The sequence below is a fragment of the Dendropsophus ebraccatus genome, chromosome 3, assembly GCF_027789765.1.
Source record: "Dendropsophus ebraccatus isolate aDenEbr1 chromosome 3, aDenEbr1.pat, whole genome shotgun sequence".
Classification (NCBI taxonomy): domain Eukaryota; kingdom Metazoa; phylum Chordata; class Amphibia; order Anura; family Hylidae; genus Dendropsophus; species Dendropsophus ebraccatus.
The window spans coordinates 96413257-96440999 of NC_091456.1; the positions used below are offsets into that span (position 1 = coordinate 96413257).

At 43.6% G+C, this 27743-nt stretch overlaps 1 protein-coding gene and 1 non-coding gene across 2 annotated transcripts in view; one reads left to right on the forward strand and one right to left on the reverse strand.

Moving 5' to 3' along the window:
• Positions 1-987: 987 nt before the first annotated feature.
• SMIM7 (small integral membrane protein 7) overlaps positions 988-27743 on the reverse strand; it is a 31513-nt gene continuing 4757 nt past the window's right edge. Inside the window, exons 2-5 of the mRNA XM_069964422.1 lie at positions 27136-27177; positions 16309-16361; positions 4176-4266; positions 988-2457 (exon numbers count right to left, since the gene is read on the reverse strand). Of these exons, the coding sequence (XP_069820523.1) occupies positions 2442-2457; positions 4176-4266; positions 16309-16361; positions 27136-27177 (202 nt within the window). The 3' untranslated portion in view covers positions 988-2441. The remainder of the gene's footprint in view (positions 2458-4175; positions 4267-16308; positions 16362-27135; positions 27178-27743) is intronic.
• On the forward strand, positions 4984-5174 carry LOC138787649 (U2 spliceosomal RNA). The gene has a single exon (XR_011362414.1). It is a non-coding gene; the product is annotated as a U2 spliceosomal RNA (small nuclear RNA).

Here is a 27743-nt window from a genome sequence, read left to right on the forward strand (position 1 = left end):
ATTTGAAACTGCAATCCAATCTGCATTATAGAGCAGGAAGAGCTGAGCAAATTGATATTTAGTTTTGTGAGAAAAGTTCCAGAATAACTTGTAAAGTGAGCAGAGATTTACACAAATAAATGACAAGAATTATTTGTACCATTTTTGTTCCTGTCAAGAAGACAAAAGGACAAATAAAAAAATGCTCTGCTCTCTCTAGGCTAAATGGTCAGGTGGGCAGTTATACATAGTACATAACAGCAATACATGTCTAATGGTGCATTTACACAGAGATTTATCTGACAGATTTTTGAAGCCAAAGCCAGGAACAGACTATAAACCAGTAACAGGTCATGAAGGAAAGACTGAGATTTCTTCTCTTTACAAATCCATTCCTGGCTTTGGTTTCCAAAATCTGTCAGATAAATCTCTCTGTGTAAACGCACCATAAGTGTGCATAGAGAGCTGTCAATCCCTAAGTGGGACCACCCACTTCACTACTTAGCCTAGAATGAGCAGAGGTTTAAAAGTTAAAAAATAAATCACTTTTCAAAAAAAACTATTAACGAATCTGCTCAGCTACTCTTGCTCCAGAACATGCTGCCTGCATATTGGACTACATTTTATGCAATAGGTTCCCTACTGACCTACTGAGATCACATGGTAATCATTGGAAGAATACAGTGCAAAGTTATTAGCATTTTTTGTCCCATTTTCTAAAATGAAAATCCTTGTCAACTGTAATAAAAATTTATACATAGACCTGTGTAATTTTATAACTCTTTGTAGTCTCACCCAGTAGTCATACAGCCTTCTACATGTACAATGTTGTTATTCTAAAATACATTTATTATGCAGTATATTTTCTTCACCAATCTAAAAGAGGTAACATTTGCATAATTGAGTAGATTTAGATGTAGATTTACAGCAAAGGCCTAATAAATGGTCTAATAAATGGTCAAGGGTCACTGTTGGAAGCAGGAAGACAAGCAGAAGAAACCAGAAAAGTATTGTATATACATTTACTTTCTTTACAAATCAAACACAAAGATCTGAACATTGTTATAAGAACGTTTAGGGTGGTCAAAAAAACATTGGTCTGTGTTCATTTAAGACTTAATGCTTAAAGCATGTTGCAGTATATACCTCTACAGGGCATAAGGTAAAATATGCAAAGGAAGATGTGGGAATAATTAATGTAGAAGACATATAATGAATGCCAGTTATGCACTGAAATAAAAGCCGAGTATACACTACTGGCGCCCTATCCTTAAAAGGGTACTCCAGGCAAACTTAAAAAAACAGGGAGGGCAGCAGGTGGTGGGAGCATAATGAAGTTATACTTACCTGTCCCAATACCCCTGCAGTGCCACCGCTCACAATCCCCTAAATCTTCTGTTTCCTGCAACATTAGGGCCTGCCTAGAAATGCCCACTTAGCCAATCAGTGACTGATATGGCGCAACTCTGCAGTCACTGATTGAGCGTGTAGTTCCTGTGAGGTGGTGACGTCACAGGAGACCAGCGGGTGACCATGAGCAATGGCACTAGAACAGGCGAGAATAACTTAATTATTATTAGGTTCCCACCTCTCCTACCTGTTTTTTTAAGTTTCCAGACTCTCCCACTTACAGGGTAACTATTAGCAGGTTAGAAGTCTTAAACCTGCTGTTATGTTCCCAGAGCGCATGGGGCGCGGAGGATGAAGGCAATTTTCTTACCTTGATCCTTAGCAATGTTTTTCAGAAATTTTAACTTTATTCACTATGCAGATGAGGCGGTTTGGTGCACTAGGAACAGGACTTCAGCCCTTAGTGCACCGATCCGCTTTGCCGCCCCTCCTAGTGAATATTCATTCGGCATACTGCAGTGATGTCACACTAGGTGCTAATCACTGCAGAGCACCAGATGAATAATTATTGCACTAGGTCTGGATCAGTGCACTAAGGACTGTAGTCCCGCCCCAGTGCACTAAACAGCCTAATTTACATAGTGAAAAAAGGTAAAATTTTCCAAAAACAGGCCTGAGCGCTCAGCACACTGAGCCCTATGGGAAGATACCAGGTTAGTGACTTGTAACCTGCTGTTAGTTTCTCTTTAAAGAGGATCAGCTATATCAGACATATCCCCATGTGTTGATAAATTTCTTTTCAAGGAGAAAAATAAAAGAGAAGCAGGTAAAGTCTGTGCTTCTGCAATACACTTTTATACACTACCTGTACATATACCATTTCTGGCAACAGCTGAAAATAAAGGTCCTAAAAATCATATTTTTCTACAGCCTCTAAATATGTGTGTACGAAGGTCACAAAATAGTCCAGTATATACAATTCTTCAGATCGCTGTTTTCTGTAAATGAACTAGGCCTGTGTGATATCTATGAAAACAGTCTGGATGCTGAGTTTGTTGAAGGGTAGAAGATCCACATAGCCAAACCGACACTCCCAGGCCCACAATGTCTATTTATGAACCAAACAACCTGGAAAGAGAAGAAGACAACAATTAAAACATGCATGCATATTTTATCTCACACACATGCCTTACAGTGCATCAAAGCCATGGATAATAGCTTAGTACTCAGACATTTAAAGGAGAAGTCCGTTGAAAATTTTTATTAAAAGTATTGTATTCCCCCCCCCCCCCCAAAAAAAAAAGTTATACAAAATAACCGATATACACTTATTTTAGAAAATGCACATAAAGTACTTTGTTCCCTGCACTTACTACTGCATCAAGGCCTCACTTCCTGGATAAAATGGTGATGTCACTACCAGACTCCCAGAGCTGTGCGGGCTGTGGCTGCTGGAGAGGATGATGGCAGAGGGATGCTCAGTGTCCCTCCAGTGCTCTGTGTCCCCCTGCCATCATCCTCTCCAGCAGCCACAGCCCGCACAGCTCTGGGAGTCTGGTAGTGACATCACTATTTTATCCAGGAAGTGAGGCCTTGATGCCGTAGTAAGTACAGGGAAAAAAGCACTTCATAAGCATTTCCCATAATAAGTGTATATTGGTGATTTGTGAAACTTTTTTTTTTCTGGCGCGCAATACAATACTTTAATAAAAATTTCAAACAGACTTCTCCTTTAGGGTATAAACCCACACACCGTATATGCAGCGTATTTACTGCTGCGATACGCAGCAAACTCGCAGCAAAATCGCAGCAGATTAGATCTAAATAACTGAACACAGCATCAAATCTGTACCAACAAATCTGCTGCGTTTTTGTTGCATATCTGCTGCATATACGGTGTGTGGGTTTATACCCTTAAGGTAAAAAAAAAAAAGATCACTGGACATTCAATCTACCTTCAGTGTGAAGTTGGATATGCCCAACAGTATACAATTTGTACAAAACTTCTTCAAAGAGTAATCCAATAGCAAAGCTAGTGTATGACTGGAATCACACTGCGTTTTTGCAGTCTATTTATGTTAAACAGACTGCAAAAACAGTGTGAACCCAGCCTATTACAATAATGTAGGTATATGTTGCAAAGTGCCATAAAATACCCTTTTTTTTTTTGTTTAGTCTCCCAAATGTATATTGCAGACTTAGGCTATGTTCACACACAGTATTTTGCAAGCAAAACCAGGATAGGGTTAAAAACACAGAAAGGCTATGTTCACACACTGTTAAAATTTAGTGGATGGCCACTAAATATTATTAGTGTGTGAACATAGCCTTTCTGAATCTTTAACCCACTCCTGGTTTTGGTTGCAAAATAATGAGCAAAAAAGGAACATAGCCTTAGGGTATAAACCCACACACCGTATATGCAGCAGATATGCAACAAATACGCAGCAGATTTGTTGGTACAGATTTGATGCTGTGTTCAGTTATTTAGATCTAATCTGCTGCGATTTTGCTGCGATTTTGCTGCGTATCGCAGCAGTAAATACGCTGCATATACGGTGTGTGGGTTTATACCCTAAGGCTGGGTTCACATGAAGTTAGAGATGAGCGAGTCTCAAGCACATCCAGGTTCGTCCAAAAGCTGTGCATTTGATTACCAATGGCTGAGGTATGTTACATGCAGCCCTAAGGCAGCCTAGAAAACATGGCTATAGCTATAGGCTGTAACCATGTTTTCCAGGACTCCCTAGGGCTATATCCAACTTCTTCAGCCACTGGTAATCAAATGCTGAGCATTAAGGTTTTATGTGCATATATAAAAACTATGAAAACCTATTCGTACTTACACGATCATACAAAACATCATAAAAATGTTCCACATGGCAATAAAAATCCGGAAGTAGCGTAAACTGAGCAGAAATTCTCGAATATTGTCACCTGCAAGGAAACACCAAGTAAAATTACTAATATCCTGAGATGTAAAACACAAGGGTTATAGCGGTATTTCAGAAGCAACCTGTTTTTCTATTTGTGCTTAGGCAGGTGGAAAAAATAAATAAATACACATACTTACCTTCCTCACTCCCCTGCTGTTCCCTAGGCACCGCACCTCTAGGATTAGGTTGTCACAAACCATTGCCTGCTCAGCCTATCAGTGGCAGTACCAGTGTCCCACCTCAGCCACCAATTTGAGGAAAGGTCAATGACTTGGTACAGAGTACTGCAATAGCTGTCCCTCAACAAGAATTCCATGTCTTTGGTATTCAAGTCACATGGACATGTTCACATGCTAGTATGAAGAGCAGCATTGCTTTTACCTCTCACATACTATACATAACAATAAATATCAAGAGTAAAGCATGGATATTGTATTCTGCTTTACTAAAGGCCACATGTGTGTAATACGATAAGCACGGAGCACAGGTTTATCAGAAAAATAAAGTGCTTACCATTCCCTCGAGCAGACTGGGGATATTTTCCCAATAGGATTATGTTAAGCATGCTTACATCTTATCTGTGAACATCCACTTAATGCTGTAAATGAAAACTGCTTTTCACCATATACATAATGTGTAGCAGCCTTAGTCATACAGCTAGCCATACGCTCTCAGAATCCATGTGATCAAGATAATCAATCCAAAAGGTAACAGACTAATCGCTTCTCGGCCTTTTGGCTAAGATCAAGTTTAGTATCTGTTCTTATCAGTTTATTATATCATACGTCCCCTATCTGGGGACCATATATTAAATGGATTTTTAGAACAGGGAGATTGAAAAAAAGCTTGCTCTGTCCTCTCCAGGAATTGACCTGGTATTGCAGTGCTTCCAGGTTCAGTGCACACCCAAAAAAAAGAAAGGTAACAGACTCAACTCTGTATACAATCACTGTGTTACAGAAAGTAAACAGACTACTTGTACACATTTAAAATTGTGTATGTATTGGGCAGCACATGTGGAAACACATTAAAGAAAAGTATACTTACCCGTCCCTGTGCCTCTGTATCACTGATTTACAGATTCCTACCATCCGACAGTGTCCTGCAGCTCCTCAAGCTGCAATTTCATATACCCCACTGATGGACTACCCGCTCAGCCAATCAGTGACTGGGACAGGACACCGCTGCAGTCACTGAATTGCTGAGCGGGCAATGGCTCAACCAGACCACAATGTTGCAGCTGGAGGAGCTGGGTATGTGATGTACCCGTCTGCTGGCCTAGAATGACATCTGGTAGCTGACAGCGGCAGAGCACGTGGATGAGTAGGTATTCTTTATTATGTTCCTGCACTCCCCTGCCTGAGATTTTTGACTTTGGTGGGACTTCTCCTTTAATGATACAATATAAAAACTAGAACATAGGTCCACAATTGTAAAATTTAGCCTTATGTTATGTAAAAGTAAGTTGTGTATGTTCGGTATTCCACAACAATAAAGTCATCCAGTATATTCATGTGCTTTTTGTGCAGCCATCAGTTCTTTCCCACCTCCTGAATGTACTGATATGGTTGTGTAAGCTCAACCCAGATTCAGAGCTGTAGTTTGGTAGGTTATAATGTATTTAAGGGCTACGAATGCATTACCTATTTCTTGCACCAATAGAAATTAACACACACACACACACTAATATATATATATATATATATATATATATATATATATATATATATATATATATATATATATAAATATAAATATATATATATATATATATATATATATATTATATAGTATATATATAGCTTTCCAGGAGTCTTATAAATAGAATTGACACTATATACAATACTTGTTAAAACATTTATTCACACAGATAAAATAATGTAAATAACCAAGATGCTTAAATGTTAAAAATTATGAATAAAACCTTAGATATACTGTATACGTAGTACAGTATATCTAAGGTTTTCTTCATCATTTTTAACATTTTAAGTATATTTTAAGCATCTTTGTTATTTACATTATTTTATCTGTGTGAATAAATGTTGTAATAAGTACTACATACAGTGTCAATTCTATTTATAAGACTCCTGGAGCGCTTACTATAAATATATGTACATTTATGTAATCTTTAGAGATGAGCGAATCTGGCTCGAGTCCATCCGAACCCAAACTTTCGGCATTTGATTAGCGGGGGCTGCTGAACTTGGATAAAGCTCTAAGGTTGTCTGGAAAACATGGATATACAGCCAATGACTATATCCATGTTTTCCACATAGCCTTAGGGCTTTATCCAACTTCAGCAGCCACCGCTAATCAAATGCCGAACGTTCAGGTTCGGATGGACTTGAGCATGCTCGAGGTTCGCTCATCTCTAGTAATCTTACATTATCCAGGCTCAAAGACCACAATTTTTACACAATTGTGCTTAAAAGGACAACTCTGGCCAAAAGTATTTTTTAATATGTTATTGCTTATGAAAAGTTAGACAAATTCCTAATGTACATTAATTATGGGAAATGCACATATACTGCTATTTCCCTTAATTTAGTAGATCAGGGAGACTTCAATTTCTCTAAAAAAAAAAAACAAAAAAAAAAATGTGGCATCACGAACTAGGGTGTAATACCTATGGAGTGGCCAGCAGGAGGTGCAGTATATGTAGAAGCCTATGGACTTTATTGAAGTCTATGGAGTATGTAATGTAATGTGAAACCTACACTTTATTGATGACTATGTGTATGGGGGATAAATGGAAGGCACCGAGCAGGGAGGGAGAGAGGTAGGTGCATCTATATACCTTCTCTCTCCCTCCCTGCTCGGTGCCCTCCATTTATCCCCCATACACATAGTCATCAATAAATTGTAGGTTTCACATTACATACTCCATAGACTTCAATAAAGCCCATAGGCTTCTACATATATTGCATCCCCTGCTGGTCGCTCCATAGGAATTACACCCTGGTTCGTGACGTCAAAGTATTTCTAAGAATTTAAAGGCTCAATGATCTACTAAATTAAGGGAAATAGAAGTATATATGCATTTCCCATTATTAATGTACATTAGGAATTTTTCTAACTTTCCACAAGTAATAACATATTAAAATATACTTTTGGCCGAACTTCTCCTTTAAACAGTGTTAAGACTAACCCTACACTACCTGCTGCTGGTATCATAAAGCTCCAGTTCCACAGTGTAACACTTCTGGGGCTAGCATATGGAATTGCCCACTCCGCCAATCATGGGCGCAGCAGTGTCCCACCTCTGCTTAGCTAACAAATCAGGCATATCCATATGCCGACCCTATCCCTGAAGTACTGCACAGCAGGAAAAGAGCTCTGTAATACTGGCGGCAGCCACCAAAGGAGGTATGTATAGCTACCTGAGCTATAAAAAAAAAAAAAAAAAAAAAAAAGAGAGAGAAGCGTTTTCTAAAATGTACAGTGTATGTTTGCTGCACCCTACTATAGAAATGGGAGGTGTTGGGGGATATATACTCCGAGAGCACTACTATTCTAACGCCCAGGAATACTTATAAAATGAAATCATATGTAGGCTCTCTAGGAGTAAAATCCTATATATCTGATGTTTGTGGAGGTTGATTAATTATATCCTATATATCTGATGTTTGTGAAGGCGAATTAATTTTCTAAAATGCCCCTTTAGGGTATGTTCTCTCACACACACACACACACACACAAAAAAAAAAAATTCACAAAATCAAAATGCAAATAAAACAATGTGTGAACTGGGGAAAACTCCAAAACACAACGGTTGTATCTAATGAGCATGTTCATTATTTGGACTGTCGCAATCAATTACAGCCATTATTCTATATGTTGTGTGCACATCATTATTATACTTAAAAGAAGACTTTTTTTTAATCATCATACAACACTGTACTCATTTTTCAAATATCCATCAGTTTTAATTTGACACCAGAAAAAGTTTCAAAGTACCCATGTTGCTGCACAATAATAATTTTTCACACCAGTGACCCCCCCCCCTACAGCTGGAGGTACACTTTAAAGTGACTGTACCACCAGGCTCAGGCTGAAACACTGGAGGCGGGCCGACCTACCCTTAGGGGGAGGAAACCCCCGACCCTCTATGATAGGGTTCCATTGATTCTAATGGAGTCACGTCATGGAGGGGCTGGGGTTTCTTCCCACTGTGGGTGGGTCGGCCCGCCTCCAGTGCTTCAGCCTGGGCCTGGTGGTACAGTCACTTTAAGGGTAGCTTCATGTATAGTATCATAGCAGATTTCACACTGCAGGTTTTGCAGAAAAATCCACTGTGATACTCTGTACTGTCTATGTAACTCATCAGCTGCTGGGCTTTACCAGGCTAATAAATTACCTGCAATTGATGCCACCTGCTTCTCCGACTTCCAGGTCACTAAAGTACGGCTCAGCCAGAGAAGCAGGAGGCAGCGCGGACAGGTAATGTATTGGTTTATTAAAGCCCGGCAGCACAGAATGCAGAGCCATAGCCTATAACAGTGCAGAGTATTGCAGCGGATGTACGTGTCAATCTACACTAAGGCTGCTCTCACACATGGCACAGTGCTCAGTTTACAAAGTGGTTTTTAACAGGGCTGTGGAGTCGGTAAGCCAAAGCTCCAACTCAGACTCCTGAATTTTATCAGGACCGACTCAGACTCCTACTCCTTCATAAATGGACAGTCATGTACCAGGGGAGTTATTTATCACACTGGCTCAGAAGCTTCTCCCTAATGTCTTACATGATCCTGGGGCGACTTCTGAAACATATAAAGCAGCTTCGCCTGTGTGTGTGCAGTGGATGCAGCCAGTCTCCAGCCTCCATGTCCTGAACAACTCAGAACTAGACTAGAAGGAACAGGTGGTCTTTTCCTGCTGACAGTCTTCTATGTTTCTAGCTAAATATTCACCATACACACAGAAACACTGCTAACAATCCCAGATCCCTGTAATATAGAGGCAGGGCTCCAGACTAAAAAATTTACCTAGGAGCCATTGGCTCCTAACCTGAAAAATTTAGGCGCCAAATAGAATATTTGGTCGCCAACATTTTAAACCATGTAAAATTAATGTTATGTTAAATGGGACTTACTGTGTGCAGAGGCCACGGCAGCCTCCTCCTCCTTTAGATCCTTTCTTTTCTTAGTTTGAAAACGTTCAACATGGAAACTTGCAACTTGACAACCATATACAGTCTGACTCAGTACTTCAGCCTCACTTGGCTAGCCTTCTAATGAGGCTTACTCTTCTGAACTTGAACTTAAAGGGAACCTGTCGACCCCCGTGCCGGGGTGACAGGCTCCCAACCCCCCGTTAGAACCCCCTATACTCACCTCATCTTCACCCCGCTTCTGAAGATGGTCGGGTCACGGAGATCTCAGCCGCTGCAGCCCGGCGCGCGCGCTGAGAGATGAGTCCAACGCTCATAGAGAATGATGGGAGAGTCCAGCGCTCCATCATTCTCTATGAGCATTGGACTCATCTCTCAGTGTGCGCGCCGGGCTGCAGCGGCTGAGATCTCCGTGACCCGACCATCTTCAGAAGCGGGACCCGGCGCGATGAGGTGAGTATAGGGGGTTCTAACGGGGGGTTGGGAGCCTGTCACCCCGGCACCGGGGGTGACAGGTTCCCTTTAAAAGCTTGCAACAGTCTATACATACTGAGCAAGACTTCTGACTGCAGCCATAGTGACCCCCCACAAGATGTGTATATAGATAGATATATCTCTCACCTAGTGACTAATGCAAGTGACCCCCTACAATACAGACACCTGAGGGGCCCTGATAATAATAATTGTGCATATATCTATCTCCCAGTGTCTGCAGCCAGTTTGCCCTACACTTATAGATGGCCCCCTCCCCTTATAGATGCCCCCTCCTCCCCCCCATTATAGATGTCCCTCTCCCCCTCATTATAGATGCCCCCTCTTCTCCCCCCCTTATAGATGGCCCCCTCCCCTTATAGATGACCCCCTCCTTTTATAGATGACCCCCTCTACCCCCATTATAGATGCCCCCTCCTCCCCCCCCCATTATAGATGGCTCCCTCCCCTTATAGATGACCCTCTCTACCCCCATTATAGATGCCCCCTCTCCCCCCCCATTATAGATGCCCCCTCTTCTCCCCCCCCTTTCCCTTATAGATGCCCCCTCTCCCCCCCCCCCCATTATAGATGCCCCCTCTTCTCCCCCCCTTATAGATACCCCCTCCCCTTATAGATGCCCCCTCTCCCCCCCCACTATAGATGCCCCCCTCTTCTCCCCCCCTTATAGATACCCCCCTCCCCTTATAGATGCCCCCTCTCCCCCCCCATTATAGATGCCCCCCTCTTCTCCCCCCTTATAGATACCCCCTCCCCTTTATAGATGGCCCCCTCTCCCCCCCTTGAAGATGGCCCCTCTTCTCCCCCCATTATAGATGCCCCCCCCCCCTTTCCCCTATGCTAAGCAATATTTAAAAAAAAAACAAACACACAAACTCACCTGACAACCCGCTCCCCCGGCGATCCTCTTCTTCTTCGGACGCTGTCCCCGGCTGATGCGCGGCTGCCGGGGGTGTCCCGTCCTATCCCCGGCAGCGCGGCGCGTCAGTGAGCTCCCTGTACGCCGGGGCTGTGACTTCTGACACAGGAAGCGTCTCTGACGCGCGCTTCCTGTGCCGGAAGTCAGGGCCCCAGGCAGCTCACTGATGCGCCGCGCTGCCGGGGATAGGATGGGACACCCCCGGCAGCCGCGCATCAGCCGCGCATCTTAAAGAGACAGCGCGCTGCCGCCGGGCCAGTCGCAAATGGCGCCCAGATTATTAAATCTGGGCGCCATTTGCAAAATGTCAGTCGCATTGGCGACCATTTTGGTCGCCATCTGGAGCCCTGAGAGGTCAGCCATAGTGATATACAGGGGGTCACACATAGTGATATTATAGAATGTCACTGTGGGGGCACGCAATAGCATGCACACGCACAGCCTGCTGCAGCCATAGCATACACACACCCACCCACACAGCCTGCTGCAGCTATAGCACACACATACACACAGCTTGCTGCAGCCATAGCACACACACACCCTGCTGCAGCCATAGCCCCCCCCCCCACACACACACAGAGCTTGCTGCAGCCATAGTGCACAACACACATACACAGCCTGCTGCGGCCATAGCACACATACACAGCCTGCTGCAGCCATAGTGTGCACACGTATGCACACACACACACACAGCTTGCTGCAGCCATAGCACACACACACAGCCTGTTGTAGTTATAGCACGTAGTTATAGCACACACACAGCCTACTGCAGCTATAGCACACACACACACACACACACACACAGCCTGCTGCAGCCATAAAACGCACACACACAGCCTGCTGCAGCTATAGCACACACACACACCCTGCTGCAGCCATAGCACACACACACATAGCTTGCTGCAGCCATAGCACACACACACACACAGCTTGCTGCAGCCATAGCACACATACACACAGCCTGCTGCAGCCATAGTGTGCACACACAGCTTGCTGCAGCCATAGCACACATACACAGCTTGCTGCAGCCATAGCACACATACACAGCCTGCTGTAGTCATAGCATGCGCACACACACACACGCACACACACAGCTGCAGCCATAAAACACACAATCTTCTCCCAGAGAGAAAACACCACACTGAGGACAGAGGTTACTGCTACTTATGTCTTCTCCTCCTCCTCTATATTACACAGGGTATCTTCATATTACACTGCTGCTCATATACTGTCATCCAGCATTCAGGAAGAGAACAACACAGATCTCCCCTCACACAATGGACTCTTCCAGCTCAGAAACTAAACTGCCAAATAGTGACCACCACCCTTATCTAATAGGGCCAGTGTCCTATTACTGATATATTCCCTGCCCATCCTTATGTAATAGGGCCAGTGTCCTATTACTGATATATTCTCGACCACCCTTATGTAATAGGGCCAGTGTCCTATTACTGATATATTCCTCGACCACCCTTATGTAATAGGGCCAGTGTCCTATTACTGATATATTCCCTGCCCACCCTTATGTATTAGGGTCAGTGTCCTATTACTGATATATTCCCCGACCACCCTTATGTAATAGGGCCAGTGTCCTATTACTGATATATTCCCTGCCCACCCTTATGTATTAGGGTCAGTGTCCTATTACTGATATACTGTATTCCCGACCACACTTATGTAATAGGGCCAGTGTCCTATTAGAATGTTGCTCATAAATATATATTCATGAGCAAAACTTGTAAAATTTATATCAAAACTCAATTCTACATTTTTTAAAGCTGGAGTCGGAGTCTGTTTTTTCCGACTACAACTCCGACTTCAGCCAAAGCTAGCTCCGACTCCAAGCAAAACTAGCTCCAACTCCCGACTCCAACTCCATGACTCCACAGCCCTGGTTTTTAAGCCAAACCAGGTGTGGATCTGAGCAAAACTGCCTTGTGTAAGGGCAGCCTAACATATATATTTTAATATATCATGAATTCTGAACCTGGATCCTACCACTGCAAATGCTCACTAGAGGTACGTCCTAGGTAGTCATGTTTCTATGGACATTCACAGATATTGTGCTGCCAATAGCAATACTTTTTATGGTGGTTAAGTAGTTTTATTATTGAGCGTTTAGAAACAAATCTTGGGCATAATTGAGCAGTGCTAATCACAACACCATATTTACTGCTTCTATACAAAAGCTTTGTTCCTGGCTTCCTGTCAGTGGCAGGATAGAAATATTATTTACAAAGCCTTCTTCACTGACCAGCCCCATACATTACTACAAGACCATTACAATTTCATATTACCACTTAGATTATCAAGCCTACTATAGTTAAAATGATCTAATGTACATTCAAAAGAAATTATGGTAATAGACATGATATATTAACTATAAGTGATAATATCTTCCAAAGGGTTAACTTCTCAAGCAGTCCACCTGGTCAAACCTGACAAACTGGTGTTATGTACGCCCATCTGAAAATACCAGCAGTTCAAAGATCTCCTGCCTTGTGAATTAGCAAGGTTCTAAACCTAAAGAAATACACAAACTTATCATGGAGGTGTCTCATACAATGATGTAAAGATAGCAGCTAGCTGTGCAGTGACGTGCATAAGTGTGCGCTTCTCCCAGCTCATAACATTTATAGTTTTTATTTTGTCTTTTATCATTAAAAACAAACAAAAAAAAACAAACAAAAAAACACAACACACACAGAGAGCGCCCCTAGTGGACCAGAGATATATGGAAGGAGCTGACTTCTTAGCAACAACAACAAGCCAATTTTTGGAGATACAGTGTAGAAACATGCGCTGCCCAGGGAAAGCCACATCAATACAATAAAGATAGTCTGGAATTGCTTCAACATGACTTTCCATTGAAGACAACGCATTTCAACGCAGTCAGACATCTTCTTCAGGTTCAGGTCCTAAATATGTTCTTGAGGTGTTTAGGCCCTCAGTAACATGTCCGATCGACATTGAAATACAATTATTTAGTCATAAAAACGTCTTTTTTTTGGGGGGGGGGATACAACAGTCCATCTGCATTCTGCTTCTCTTCGACGGGTTTGTACTATATTGCAGCATTGTTTTTTTTTTAAAGGGGTATTTCCATCTAAATTTATATAGTTAAAGGGGTAATCCCATCACCTAAACTTTTATCATGGGTATGTTGGGCATCCTGCAGGGAAGTTATAGGAATTACTGATAACTCAATGGTAATTTATAAGTGCTGACTATAATCCATACCCTATCAGGTCTGTATTTGTTAGCAAATATTATCCTATAAGTAGTGTACCTACACAGCTGTGGGCATGCGGGGAGTAATGGATTTGGACAGCTGAGGAGCCAAATGTAGGAGACGCCAAATACTTTAACGGAGTGTCCTCACCATAGTTCTCAGAATCAGCCGTAGGCTATGTTCACACAACGTGTGGGAGGTGGTTGCCGTACATTGCTTCCTCCCAGCACCAATGCCTAGAGTGCAGCTGCACTCTCCCCCCCCCCCCCCCCTCCCGGGCAGTTAAACCAATAGACGCCGCGCTTGGGGCGACCGCAGCTGTCTACTGGAAATAGAAGGGAGATTGTCCCCCTCGGTCTCACCTCGGAGCTGTTCGAGTGATCAGATGGCTCCGAGGTAGCCATAGCAACCCAGAAGCCGGTGCAAGCTACTGGGTTGCAGGCCTGAGTATCTGAGTATATGAGACGTCAGACAGCTTATATACTTCGATCAGGCCAGTAACTAATACAGATTGTGCTGTAATGTATTATGTGTATGGGGACAAAATTTATAAATAATCCCTTATAAATAAATTACACATATTTGGTATCACTGCATCTGTGACCCCATCTATTAACCCGCTTGATTAACGCCATAGAATTGTTTTTTTAAACGAACTTTTTTTTGTTAATCCTGCCCCCTAAAAACATTTTAAAGCAATTGAATTGTCACATGTACCCAAAAAGTGTACCAGTTGAAACGTTATGTGTGGTTTTTTTTTTTTTATCTTGCGGCATAAGCCATAACTCCATTGCCAAAAAAATAAAAATATTACAGCTCTTAGAATATGGCGAGGCACAAACAGTTTTTCTAATATAAATGTCATAAACTATAACAAACACTATATAAAATGGCAATCGTAACGACCTGACAAAAGGTAACATGTCATATATAACATATAGCAAACGGCATCAAAAAATTTATGAAAAACAGCTGCTAAATTATGTTTATTCAGGGTGTCACCTGTCCTTCAGAATGGTACAGATGGAAACGTCAACTTGTCTTACACAAATATTTTGGCACCCCAAGCCCTCTGTGATTTGATATCAAAACCCTAAATAAAAAAAAAAAGCCCCCAAAATTCACCAGGCCTCTGTCATGTCTGAGGCATGTGGTTGAGTCATGTGTCGCACATTGAATTTCTGAAAAAATGGAATAAGGCTGGGTTCACACTGCGTTTTTGCAATCCGTTTAACAGATCCGTTTTTTTTTTAACAGACAAATAAAAATAGTGTCAGCAACGTTTTTGTGTCAGTCAAAAAAAAAATGATCCGTTTTTTTTTTTTTTTATAATGAAAGTCAACGGAAAAACGGATGCACACAACTGCATCAGTTTTTGCAATCCGTTTTTTTAAAAAAAACGGATTGAAAAAACGCAGTGTGAACCCAGCCAAAGATGAATCAATAGTGAATTGCTTTTCTCAGTTAGTATTTGCTGTGTTAGAGAAAAAATGGATTTAACTTGAATATCTGCCAGAAAACAAAATGAAATTTTTTAATTTCCCCTCCAACTTGCTTAAATTTCTGTGAAACACGTAAAATGTTAAAGGACAACTCCGGCGGGACCCCCCCCCCCCAAAAAAAAACAAACACAGACACACACAGACACCATACTCACCATCCCTCCGGTGACGATCGCCACTCCGTCCGCTTCACCGTCACCGCCGTCCAGCAATGTCTCTGACTTCCGGGTCCTGGGGATAGAAAAGGCTGCCAGTGCGCTTGCGCATCGGCAGCCTTTTCATTGGCTGGAGCGCATCACATGGCTTCCAGCAACCTCAGCCAATCAGGACTGAGCAAGCTGGAAGCCATGTGATGCGCTCCAGCCAATGAAAAGGCTGCTGGTGCGCATGTGCACCAGCAGCCTTTTCCGTCACATTCACTCTCTATGAAGACGCCGAGGAGGAAGAAGACCCGGACCGCCCCCCGGCTCTGACGTCGTCGTCACCAGATGCCGCCCGGGAGAAGAGGACCGTGACAATCGTAATAGGTAATGTATATATTCTTTAACTTCCGGGAGGGGGGGTCGGGTATTTAACCACATTACAAAGTTATATAACTTTGTAATGTGTGTTAAATAAACTAAAAAAAATTTTCGTCGGAGTTGTCCTTTAATGAAGTTGTGAAATGTTACTATGAATACTTTGAGGGGTGCATTTTTTTTTTTTTTAACAGTGGAGGGATTTATGGGGGTAACTGAAATCATTTCCGTTAGTATTTACCACAAATAATAGTTTGCGAGCTTTCATACCTGTAGTTGCTGCTGAGGAATCATCTCCAAATCCCTGGGATTCTTTTTTCCTTCTATAAATAAAAATGGTTGGAGAATATTATGTGTTGACATAAAACTCTCTCTGCAGATTAATGTATATGAAAAAGATGAATCTTCAATGGATGCAATTTACCAGAAAAAGAATTAAAGGGGTTATCCGGCAAAAAATATTTTTCTTTCAAATCAACTGCTTTCAGAAAGTTTAATACATTAGTATTTTACTTCTATTGAAAAAGCTCAAGTCTCCCCATACTTATCAGCTGCTGTATGTCCTGCAGGAAGTGGCCTCTTGTGGGTAGAGGAGGTGTAATGCTGCCTCCAGCCTCAAGAGTGATTGACAGGCTCAGGTGCCACTGGCTTCCAGCTTGGTCAACCACATTGCTGCATTAAACTGTATGCACTCCTGATTAGAAGCACATACAGTAAAAGGGCCTGCGTCAGCACTTGCCCAAGTGTTAGTGCTGGCCTGGGCTGCCATGCATCCGAAGCTGTCTGGAAATGGGGATGCCCCATAGGGTTCTATAGGGAATCCATGACAGAAGTCCAGACAAATATAGGACATGTCCTATATTTCCGGCATGGACACCTTTCAGAAAAATTCCTAAACAGGGCCTAACACAACCTATTTTGCTTTAAGAGCTACTGTGTAATATTGTAACACTTCCAACTAACACAGTAATCTTACCCTCTTATGCTATGTGCAGTTCTCTGCACGATCCACAAGCTTAGATGCTGCACAATGTACATATACCTTTATAAAACTTGTCTTTGTCTTCTTTATGCTCTAAAATTGCTTTAGTTCATTGGTGGACAGTCCCCTTCCTGTCTCAGTTCAGTGCTGTTAGCCATGCTCCCCGAGAGGAGGCAGAGAGAGGTGGTTCAACAGACGCTATACCCAGTCTTAGTGACACTGTCCAACAATGCTAAAAGCTTGCAATTCATTTGCTGCCCCAGAAGTTTTGGGGGACCAAAAAACACTGCAGGGGGACAGCAATATATCAAAAATTTTAAATGGCCAGAGTATCCCTTTAAGGGTTTCACTACTGGTACTTTGGGAGGTTGGGAGAAATCGAGGTACACAGCTCCTATGTTCAAGACTCAAAAGAAGAAGAAGAGCCAGTCATGGACATCTCAATTGTAGTTTATGGAAGATATGGAAACATGCAAACATTTTTCAAATATCAAACTACAATGGAGAGACCACCACACAAAGCCACGTCTCCAGCTTCTCTCCTCTTTTCTGCAATGCCTTATGCCCCTATTCCACAGGTCGTTTAGAGGAGCAAACGAGCGCTCTCAGCGCTCGTTTGCTCCTCGTTCCCCGCTCGCTGTCGCCGCTATTCAACGCGGCTGCAGCGAGCGGGTGAGTGCGGGAGGGGGCGGCGGGGGAGCTGCGGGGGGGCTGCCCGGGGGATTGCTGATCGTCCGGGCAGCCCATAGGATATAGCAGCGTCTGCTGCCGATGCTCCTATTCAACGGAGCGACGGCAGCAGATCGCTGCTATATCAGTCGACTTGTTTTTCAACATGTTACAAAACAAGCGACTGCAACGATCAGCCGACATGAACGATGTCGGCTGATCATTGCACTCTATTCCACCGGACGATTATCGTCCGTAGCGGCCGATATCGGCCGAATACGAACGATAATCGTTCCGTGGAATAGGGCCTTTACAGAAAGCACAGATTAGTATGTTTGCCAGATATCTAGGGGGTGCACAGAGCAGCAATGGAAAAAGCAGGTTGTGCACACTGGCTGAATTGGATACTTGTTATAATGATGTCTGAAGCTCCACAGGAACACCAATGACTATTACACGTCAAGTTACTTTCTGGTAATTTCCAACTTAAACTATTTCTAGATATTAAGATGCACTAGAAAACAGTAGAACAGCTGGGAATGTGTAAAGTTCTATACAGATGCTGTGTGTGCGCCTTTCAGCTGCAAATCTATAGAACTATGAAGGAGACAAATATTCTGAAATTCTCCTGGCTACTCTGCTTGATTTATATATTGGGTAGCTGGTATTTACTAAGGTTGTCAAGAATTGTAAAACACAACTGCTTTCTGTCAAAAACAGCATTACACTTGTACACATGTTGTGTATGGTACTGCACCCCAGCCCCATTAATTTTACAGGGAAATGCATCCTGACCTGCCTAACCTGCTGATTTGACCCTAGAGGGACAATGAGAATGAAGGCAAGTTTCTTACCTTGATCCACAGTGCAGTGCAGTTTCAGGAACTTTGTAGTGTATTAGAAACTACCATTCAGTGCACCAATCTGCCCTGGGCAGCCTGCCCATGCCTTCTAATGAATATTCATATGCAGGGTGGATTTGTTTTAAATCAAACTGATTTAAATCACGATTTAAATCACGATTTAAATCACTAGTCAGGAAGGCTTGATTTAAATCAGTGATTTAAATCAAAGTTTCTACCTAAACTAGTTCTTGCTACTTTAACATGCAAGTAGATGAAGATTTTTAGAATCACTTTTTATATTACTTTTTTCTCCCCAGTTTAATGGGTTAATCATTCATATTTGGACACCACTGTTCTGTTGTACTTAGGAAGGAGAAAAATAATCCTGAACTTAATAACAATTTAAATGGATTTATTCAACTGAAACAATAACAACATTACAGCATACGTTATTTGCTTAACCCCTTAAGGACAGAGCCTGAAATGGCCTTAATGACAGAGACAAATTTTATGAATATGACCAGTGTCACTTTAGTCATTAATACCTTCGGGATGCTTTTACCTATCCGGCTGATTCTGAGATTGTTTTCTCGTGACACATTGTACTTTACATTTCTGGTAAATTGGAGTCGATACTCATAACAAATCTTTATGAAAAAAACCCAAATAATGTGAAAAAATGTGAAAAAATGCATTTTTCCAACTTTGAAACTTTTTTGCGTATACAGAAAGTGGTTATACCACATAAATTATATATTAAATAGCATTAGCAACATGTCTACTTTATGTTGGCGGCATTTATTAAACTATTTTTCATTTTTTTTACACAATAGGGAGCTTAAAACATTAGCAGCAAATTTCCAAATTTTCAGTAAAATTTCAAAATCAGATATTTTTAGGGACCTGTTCAGGTTTAAAGTGTATTTGAGGGGCCTGTATGTTAGAAAGCCCCACAAAGCACCCCATTTCAGAAACTGCACCCCCCCAAACTCTGCAAAAGCACATCCAGAAAGTGTTTTACCCCTTTAGGGGAGTCACAGAAATAAAAGCTAAGTGTGTAAGGAATTTGAAAATTTTAATTTTCTGTGCAGAAATTTTATTGTAATCCAATATTTTTCATAATTATAAACCTATTACCAGAGAAATGCACCCCAATAATTATTGCCCCGTTTCTGCAGTTTATAGAAATACCCCATATGTGACCCTATTGCGCTATTTGACGCAACCACAAGCCTCAGATATAAGGGAGCGCCTAGTGAATTTCAACGCCTCCGTTATATTTGGTCATTTTTGACTGTACCACTTCAGGTTGGCAGAGGCTCTGGGGTGTCAAAACCTAAAAAACACCCCTAAAGGGACACCATTCAGAAAACTACACCCCTCAAGGAATGTAACAAGGGGTGCGGTGAGCATCTGGACCCCACAGGTGCTTCACAGATTTTCCGAACAATATGGCGTGAAAAAAGAAAAATTTATTTTTTACACTAAAACGTTGTTCTAGCCTTCAATTTTTCATTTTCTTAAAGGGATAAGAGGCAAAAAAAGACAAAAAATGTGTAGCGCAGTTTCTCCCGAGTACAGAAATACCCCACATGTGGCGATAAAGTGCCAAGGGGGCGCAGGACGAGCCTCCAAAGGGAAGGAGCGCCAATTGGCTTTTGGAAGCTGAATTTCACTGAAAAGGATTTCAAGGGCCATGTCGCATTTACAGAGCCCTCGTGCTGCCAAGACACTGGAAACCCCCCACAAGTGATTCCATTCTGGAAACTACACCCCTCAAGGAATCTAACAAGGGGGGCAGTGAGCATATGGACCCCACTGGTGACGGGCACAAATGTGGAACAATGTGACGTGAAAGGGAAAAATTTCATTTTTTCACTTTCATGGCACAAATGTGCCCGTCATCAAGGGGTCCATATCCTCTTTTCCCCCCCTGTTAGATTCCTTGAGGGGTGCAGTTTCCAGAATGGGGTCACTTGTGGGGGGTTTCCAGTGTTTTGGCAGCAGGAGGGCTCTGTAAATGCGACATGGCGTTCATCATTCATTCTGGCCAAATCCAGCCTCCAAAATCCAAATGGCGCTCCTTCCCTTCGGAGGCTTGCCCTGCGCCCACATGGCGCTTTATGTCCACATGTGGGGTATTTACGGACTCGGGGGAAATTGCTCTACACATTTTGTGTGTTTTTTTTTCTCTTTTAACCCCTTGTGAAAATGATAAATTCAAGGCTAGACCAACATTATAGTGTAAAAAATGTAATATTTCATTTTCACGCCACATTGTTCCACATTTGTGCCCGTCACCAGTGGGGTCCATATGCTCACTACACCCCTTGTTACATTCCTTGAGGGGTGTAGTTTCCATAATGGGGTCACTTGTGGGGGGTTTTCAACTGTCTTGGCAACACAGAGGCCTTTTGAATGCAACATGGCCCCTCAAAATCCATTCCATCCAAATCCAGCCTTCAAAAACGAAATGGTGCTCCTTCCCTTCGGAGGCTTACCCTGCACCCGAATGGCGCTTTATGTACACAAGTGGGGTATTTACGGACTCGGGGGAAATTGCGCTACACATTTTGTTTTTTTTCTCCTCTTTTAACCCCTTGTGAAAATGATATATTCAAGGCTAAACCAACATTATAGTGTAAAAAATGTAATATTTCATTTTCACGCCACATTGTTCCACATTTGTGTCCGTCACCAGTGGGGTCCATATGCTCACTACACCCCTTGTTACATTCCTTGAGGGGTGCAGTTTCCATAATGGGGTCACTTGTGGGGGGTTTCAACTGTCTTGGCAACACAGGGGCCTTTTGAATGCAACATGGCCCCTCGAAATCCATTCCATCCAAATCCAGCCTTCAAAAACCAAATGGCGCTTCTTCCCTTCGGAGGCTTACCCTGCACCCGCATGGCGCTTTATGTCCACATGTGGGGTATTTCCGTACTCAGGGGAAATTGCTCTACACATTAAATGTTTTTTTTTTATCTTTTAACCCCTTGTGAAAATGAAAAAACATGACAAGATTAATAATTTAGAGTAAAATTTTACAAAAATTACACTAAATGTTGGTCTAGCCTTGATTTTTTTCCATTTCCACAAGGGGTTAAAAAAGAAAATGAACACAAAACGTGTAGGGTAGTGTCCCCTGAGTACGAAAATACCCCACATGTGGGCATAATGTGCCATATGGGCACAGGGCAAGTCACCAAAGGGACAGAGCGCCATTTAGAGGCTGGAATGGAGGATGGAGGCCATGTCGCAATTACAAAGCTCCTGTGCTGCCAGGACAGTAGAAACCCCCGACAAGTGACCCCATTCTGGAAACTACACCCCATAAGGAATCTAACAAGGGGTGCAGTGAGCATATGGACCCCCCTGGTGACGGGCACTTACGTAGAACATGTGCCGAGAAAATAAAAAATACAATTTTTTTCACTTTCACGTCCCAAATGTGGCCGTCACCAGGGGGCCATATCCCCGCTGCCCCCCTTCTTAGATTCCTTATGGGGTGTAGTTTCCAGAATGGGGTCACTTGTGGGGGGTTTCTACTGTCCTGGCCGCACAGAGGCTTTGTAATTGCATCATGGCATCCTCTAATGGGAATGGCGGCCATACCTACTTAGCTGGGGAAAAGGGACAATTCTAATTTATTTGGGGGTATTAGGGCAATTATTAGTTTATAAGGTTGGACATGACAGGAGTCCATCAAACTCAACCTGTGTTGATCCAGAGGAAGGCAAAAAATCCTCGTGAGGCAGACGACAGTAGCCTCATCACAGGGGAAAAATTCCTTCCCGACTCCATATTGGCGATCAGAATAATCCCTGGATCAACGTGACCCCTGAAATAGGAATAAGGGACAGAATTTAGATAATGTAGAACCCCAGTGACGTGTGGTGCGCCTTGGAGCGATCCAGTATGCAGAGGCCGGGGTGATCAGGACAGGTGTCACACTGGAAAATGGTGTCCTTCCTGATCCCCCTGTTACGCCACACTCTGCACTTCTTCTGGGGTCTCCTGTTCTCCAGTGTGGGGGACGTCACCTGGAAAATGTTGTCCTGGTGCGATACGGGGTCCTTCATATCCAGAAGCGCTGGGTCCGCTCCATGGCTGCTAAATATTAGGGCGCTATTACTATTTCTGATATGTTCGGATCGTGCCGCAAGCTACAGGGCAGCGAGGGACCGGAAGAGGGGGTGCTGGTATAAAAGTTATCCCCGTACAGGTGGTGACCTTTATCCAGCAGTAGGAAGATCAGTTCCCGGACGATCTTCCCACTAACTCCGAGGATGGGGGGGGGGGGAGGGGGCATCTGGGGGCTGGATTCGGGTGTCCCTTCCTACATACACTCTAAGGGTACATGCACACTGCGGAATCGCGACAGATAACCCTTCGTGCATTCCACAGCTGGCACCCGCCGGCGGACTGATGCAGGCACACGTCTCCGTCCGTGTCATAGACTCCATTCTATGCACGGGCGGATTCCGCTCTCCGTCCAACGTGTTCATTCTTTGGATGGACGACGGATTCCGCCCGTGCATAGATTGGAGTCTATGACACGGGTAGAGACATGCGCCCGCATTAGTCCGCCGGCGGGTGCCAGCTGCGGAATGCACGAAGGGTTATCCTTCGCCATTCCGCAGTGTGCACGTACCCGAAATCTGTAAGTGTACCCAGAGGTACGCTCACAGAGTTTGTAGAATTTCACACCATACTGTGATCTCTTATTGGGACGGTACTGGCGGAAAAGACGTGTCTGGGGGGCAGCGTACGCTACGCTACTCCCAGACACGTCACTGGATGATGAGGATGAATGGAGGAAAGAAGGATCCCCCCCATTCATCCTCACTGGCTGTTTCGGTGTCGGAGGTAATAATAACGTATCCCTCTGACGCCGAAAACACCCTGGGGGCCATCTTTATACGGGGATTGGTATATGGGTATGTAGTGGTGTAGTGTCAAACTTTATTCAATGTAGTGTGGTGTAATGTAGTGTTTTTTACGTGATTTTTTACAGTAAGTATAAAAAAAAAACCTACGCCAACAAAGGAGTTGCTGATAAATGGCGCACTTATGTGCGGCACTTATAAGCAGACCGTGGCAGTAGGATATAGAAAAAAAACACCCTACGCCAAAAAGGAGGAGTTGCTGATTAGCAGCGCACTTTCGTGCGATGCTGATCAACACTCAGCGGCGATAGGGTGCGGAAAATAGAAAAAAAAAAATTTGGAAAAACCCCCCCCCCCTTTTTCTACATTCTGAATATCCCTGTAGCTGCTGATAAGTGTATTACACATATCAGCCGCTAGGGGGCAGCAGAGCGCAAAATCCGGAAAATGACGAGGCTGGAGCCGAAAATAGCCGAAAGAAGACGACGGGGACCGCCGGAAAGACCCGAAGACCGAACGGAATGACGGAGGACGCCGCGAACCCGGAAGACGCCGATCAGGAGCCCGGGACAGGTGAGTAATGTACAAATACCTGCTCTGGACCCCTCGGCTACCTAGCTGAGGGGTCCAGGGCAGGTATTTACTATATTGTGGGACTCTGATCGCCGTGCCACCGGCCCGATCGCCGTGAACGGCCGGCCGGCCGTTCACGGCGATCGGGCCGGTGGCACGGCGATCACCATTACTTTTTACAGTAATGGCGGTCGGTGCCGTCCTCGGACAGCACCGACCGCCATTTTTTTTCCGGGTCATCGGGTCACCGATGACCCGGAAAGGTTCCGATCGCCGCTATTGGCTGATCTGAATTGATCAGCCTATAGCAGCGATCGTAAGCACGGGGGGTGTTAACCACCCCCCGTGCCGTGAAGCTATGATGGCCTGCTATGATTTATAGCAGGCCATCTTCCCCGACCGCTGTGTGTGAACACGCAGCGATCGGGGAAACATCGGGCGTACCCATACGCCCGTTTGCGTTAAAGCCCAGGCAACGGGGGCGTATGGGTACGCCCGATGTCGTTAAGGGGTTAAACAAACATCCATGTTAACTAATTTGGCTAAACAAAAAAAAAAAAAAAAAAAAAAAATAGTCCAAACAATCAGAAACATATTGTCTAACTTCTTGGACTTGGTACTGAAGGGGATGATTCTGTATTCATAGGTTTGTAGAACAATAGGATTAAGGTCTTTTTCTCAACTCTGTTCATGTTGTAACATTTGAGAACATATACAGCCTTTATTCTACTGAGTTAAACAACTCCGCTTTATCTCATGATGGAAGAACCTTTGGATGGTAAAATATTTTCCTCAAAAAGCAGTTTATTGAAAAAAATCCGATTTAAATCAAAAAAATCCGATTTAAATCAAAAAAATCCGATTTTTTTGATTTTTTTAAAAAAATCATTGATTTTTATCCACCCTGTTCATATGGCACTCATCAATCTAGTGTAGAGATGGATGAATATTCATTAGAAGGGGCAGGACGGCTAGGGGGGAATCAGTGCACTGAGGGTGTAAGTACCCCAGTGGGCCAAAACGCCTAATTTAAATATCTAATAAACTACAAAGTTTCTGAAAACTGCGCTGAGGATAAAGGTAAGAAACTTACCTTTATCCTCAGCGCCTCGTGCACTATAGTGACATATCAGCAGGTTAGATGCTTCGAACCTGCTAAGTTTCCAATTAAAAGGGAACTAATCACTGCTAAATAGGCCATGCAGCTATGTATATAGTGTCAGAAAGCCCCCAGTACTGTTTCCAAACATGTAAGTAATCACTAACAGCTTTCCTCCTAGCCTCTGAAAGTCTCCTGGCTCCTCCAGCAACAAAGTAGTCATGGCTGGCTTGAAAATCCTGTGTAGTCATACCTTTCTGGGCACAATTCTCACTGTAGGAGCCTGCAGTGTCGCAGAGGGGCTGCCCCTGAGCACCGAGAGGCGTGATTACACTGGATTTTCATGCCAGCCATGACTAGTTTGGTGTTGGAGGAACACCTCGATGTCTACATAAGGTTCATTTACATACTGCGCAGGAGATTTTCAGTGGCTAGGAGGAAAGCTGTTAGCGATCACTTACATGTTTGGGAAGAGTGCTGGGGGCCTTCTGACACTATATACTTGGCTGCATGGACGATTTAGCGATTAGTGATTAATTCCCTTTAACAGAGCCGCACTGCAATACCCAACCAGGACAGATTAAACCATCTGCTACTTTAAAGTGACACTGTCACCCCCTTTTTGCATTCTGACTTCTCTACACAGGTGTAATGGGTAAATTTAGCAGTTTTCATACCTTATTTTACATCATAAGTCATGGTGCTTGTTCAAGTAAAAAGTAATCTTTTTAAAACTGCAGATTAAGATAAGTTGGCGAGGCTTCACAGCATCAGCACAGCTTAGCCCCACCCACATAATCACCATTGGTCACGCCCCTCCATGACATCATAGACACATTGGCCCCACCTCCTCACCGACCATTGAAACTGGCTGGCCTAAAGGTCTAGGCCCCACCCCCTCTAGGATGGCCCATACCAATGGGCATCGAGGGGCCAGGGCCTATGTGCCTATGACATCATGGAAGGGGGGCCAACGGTGGCCCACTTAGCACAATCTGCGGCTGATAAAAGATAACTTTTTACTGGAACAAGCACCATGACATATGATATAAAATATGAAAAAATATAAAAAGGTATGGAAACTGCTAAATTTACCTTTTACACCTGTGTAAAGAAGTCAGAATGCAAAAAGGGGGTGACAGTGTCACTTTAAGGCCCAAAAAGTCTGGATTTAAGGTGTGTTCAGTCAGGTTTTGAAGGCACTGTCATAAAGTAAAAACTGAGGTTTCTTCTCTTTTGAAATCCCATCCTGGCTTTTTTTTTAGTTAATCGCAATTAAAACCCTGAATATGTGAACATACCATTAAAGGAGAAGTAAGAGGGGAGGTAAAAAAATTATTTTGGGCCAGGGGTGGAGGTGCCTGTGCAGCGCTGTGTCCCGCTCCTGGACCCCAGCCCGCTGTCTTCTCAGCTCCCCTTTGGCTACGTCATAACCAAGATGATGGTTGACCCACTTTGCCAGTCAGTGACTTGAGCGGGACATCACTGCAGTCACTGATTGGCTGAACAGGCTAAATCCCAGCCACTTGTGAAGTTTCAATCGGGTTGTGACATACCCAGAACCCTGACGGCGTATGGCAGCCCTCAGCTCAGTCATGCAGCACAAAGCGGGCATGGGGACAGGTAAGCTAAGTGTCTTTTTTAGTTTCCCCTAGCCGAATTTCTCCTTTAGGCCCAATTCACACTAAGCAAAAACGGCAGAATTCCGCTGTGGACCTCTCCGTCGCGGATTACCGCCGTGCTCAGTGTCTTACAGTGAGTGAATGAGAGAGTGCGCGCGCGTGTCCGCTTACTCCCCTCTCCGCTCAAAGAATTGACATGTCATTTCTTTGAGCAGAGAGTGGAGGGAGCAGACGCACGCGTGCCCACCCATTCACTCACTGCAGGACACTGAGCACGGCGGGATTCCTCGTCGGAGAGGTCCGCAGCGGAATTCCGCCGTTTTTGCTCAGTGTGAACCGGGCCTTAGTGAGTAATTGGCAGAATCAATTACCCAGTTGTAACCATTATACCTGGCAAATAAACTAACATGAACTTACAATTTGAAGTTTAATACCGCTCCTGCATTCACCAACAGCGTCCTGTTATTGAGGAAAGACAGAGAATTCCAGTTATATACTGCAGTAATATAACCTAGTAGCTCAGTTCCTGTTTATTCAGCTGCATTTCCACATTTGCAATCCTGAATGCGGCTGAAACTATGGCCACATTTCTTCACCAATAAGTAGTCGATAAGAAGTAACATCAAAAGCCCAAATTTGTGAAGAAATAGGGTCATGGTTCTGTTCACATTGAGATCGCAAATGCAGGAATGCGGCCTTAAAGAGTAATTGTCATAATAAAAAACATTTACACAGTGACGGGTCGAAGGTTTTGATCAGTGGGAGCCTCACTGCTGAGAACACTGGGGAAACCTGTGTGGAGATGTGGGTGCTTCCCTGCTGTCAATAATCTCCATCCAGACAGCCTGGACGGAGATCACTGGCAAGTAAATATGCTACATCGCTCTTCTTCCAGCTCATTTACCTGATGGGGGTCTGCTGAGACCGCCACTGATCAGGAGAACAAGGCGGGAGAAGTGCTTGTCTAAACCCTTCACTGTCCGGCTCGTTCTGATCTCTGTCTTGCTGCAGGAGATGAACTTACA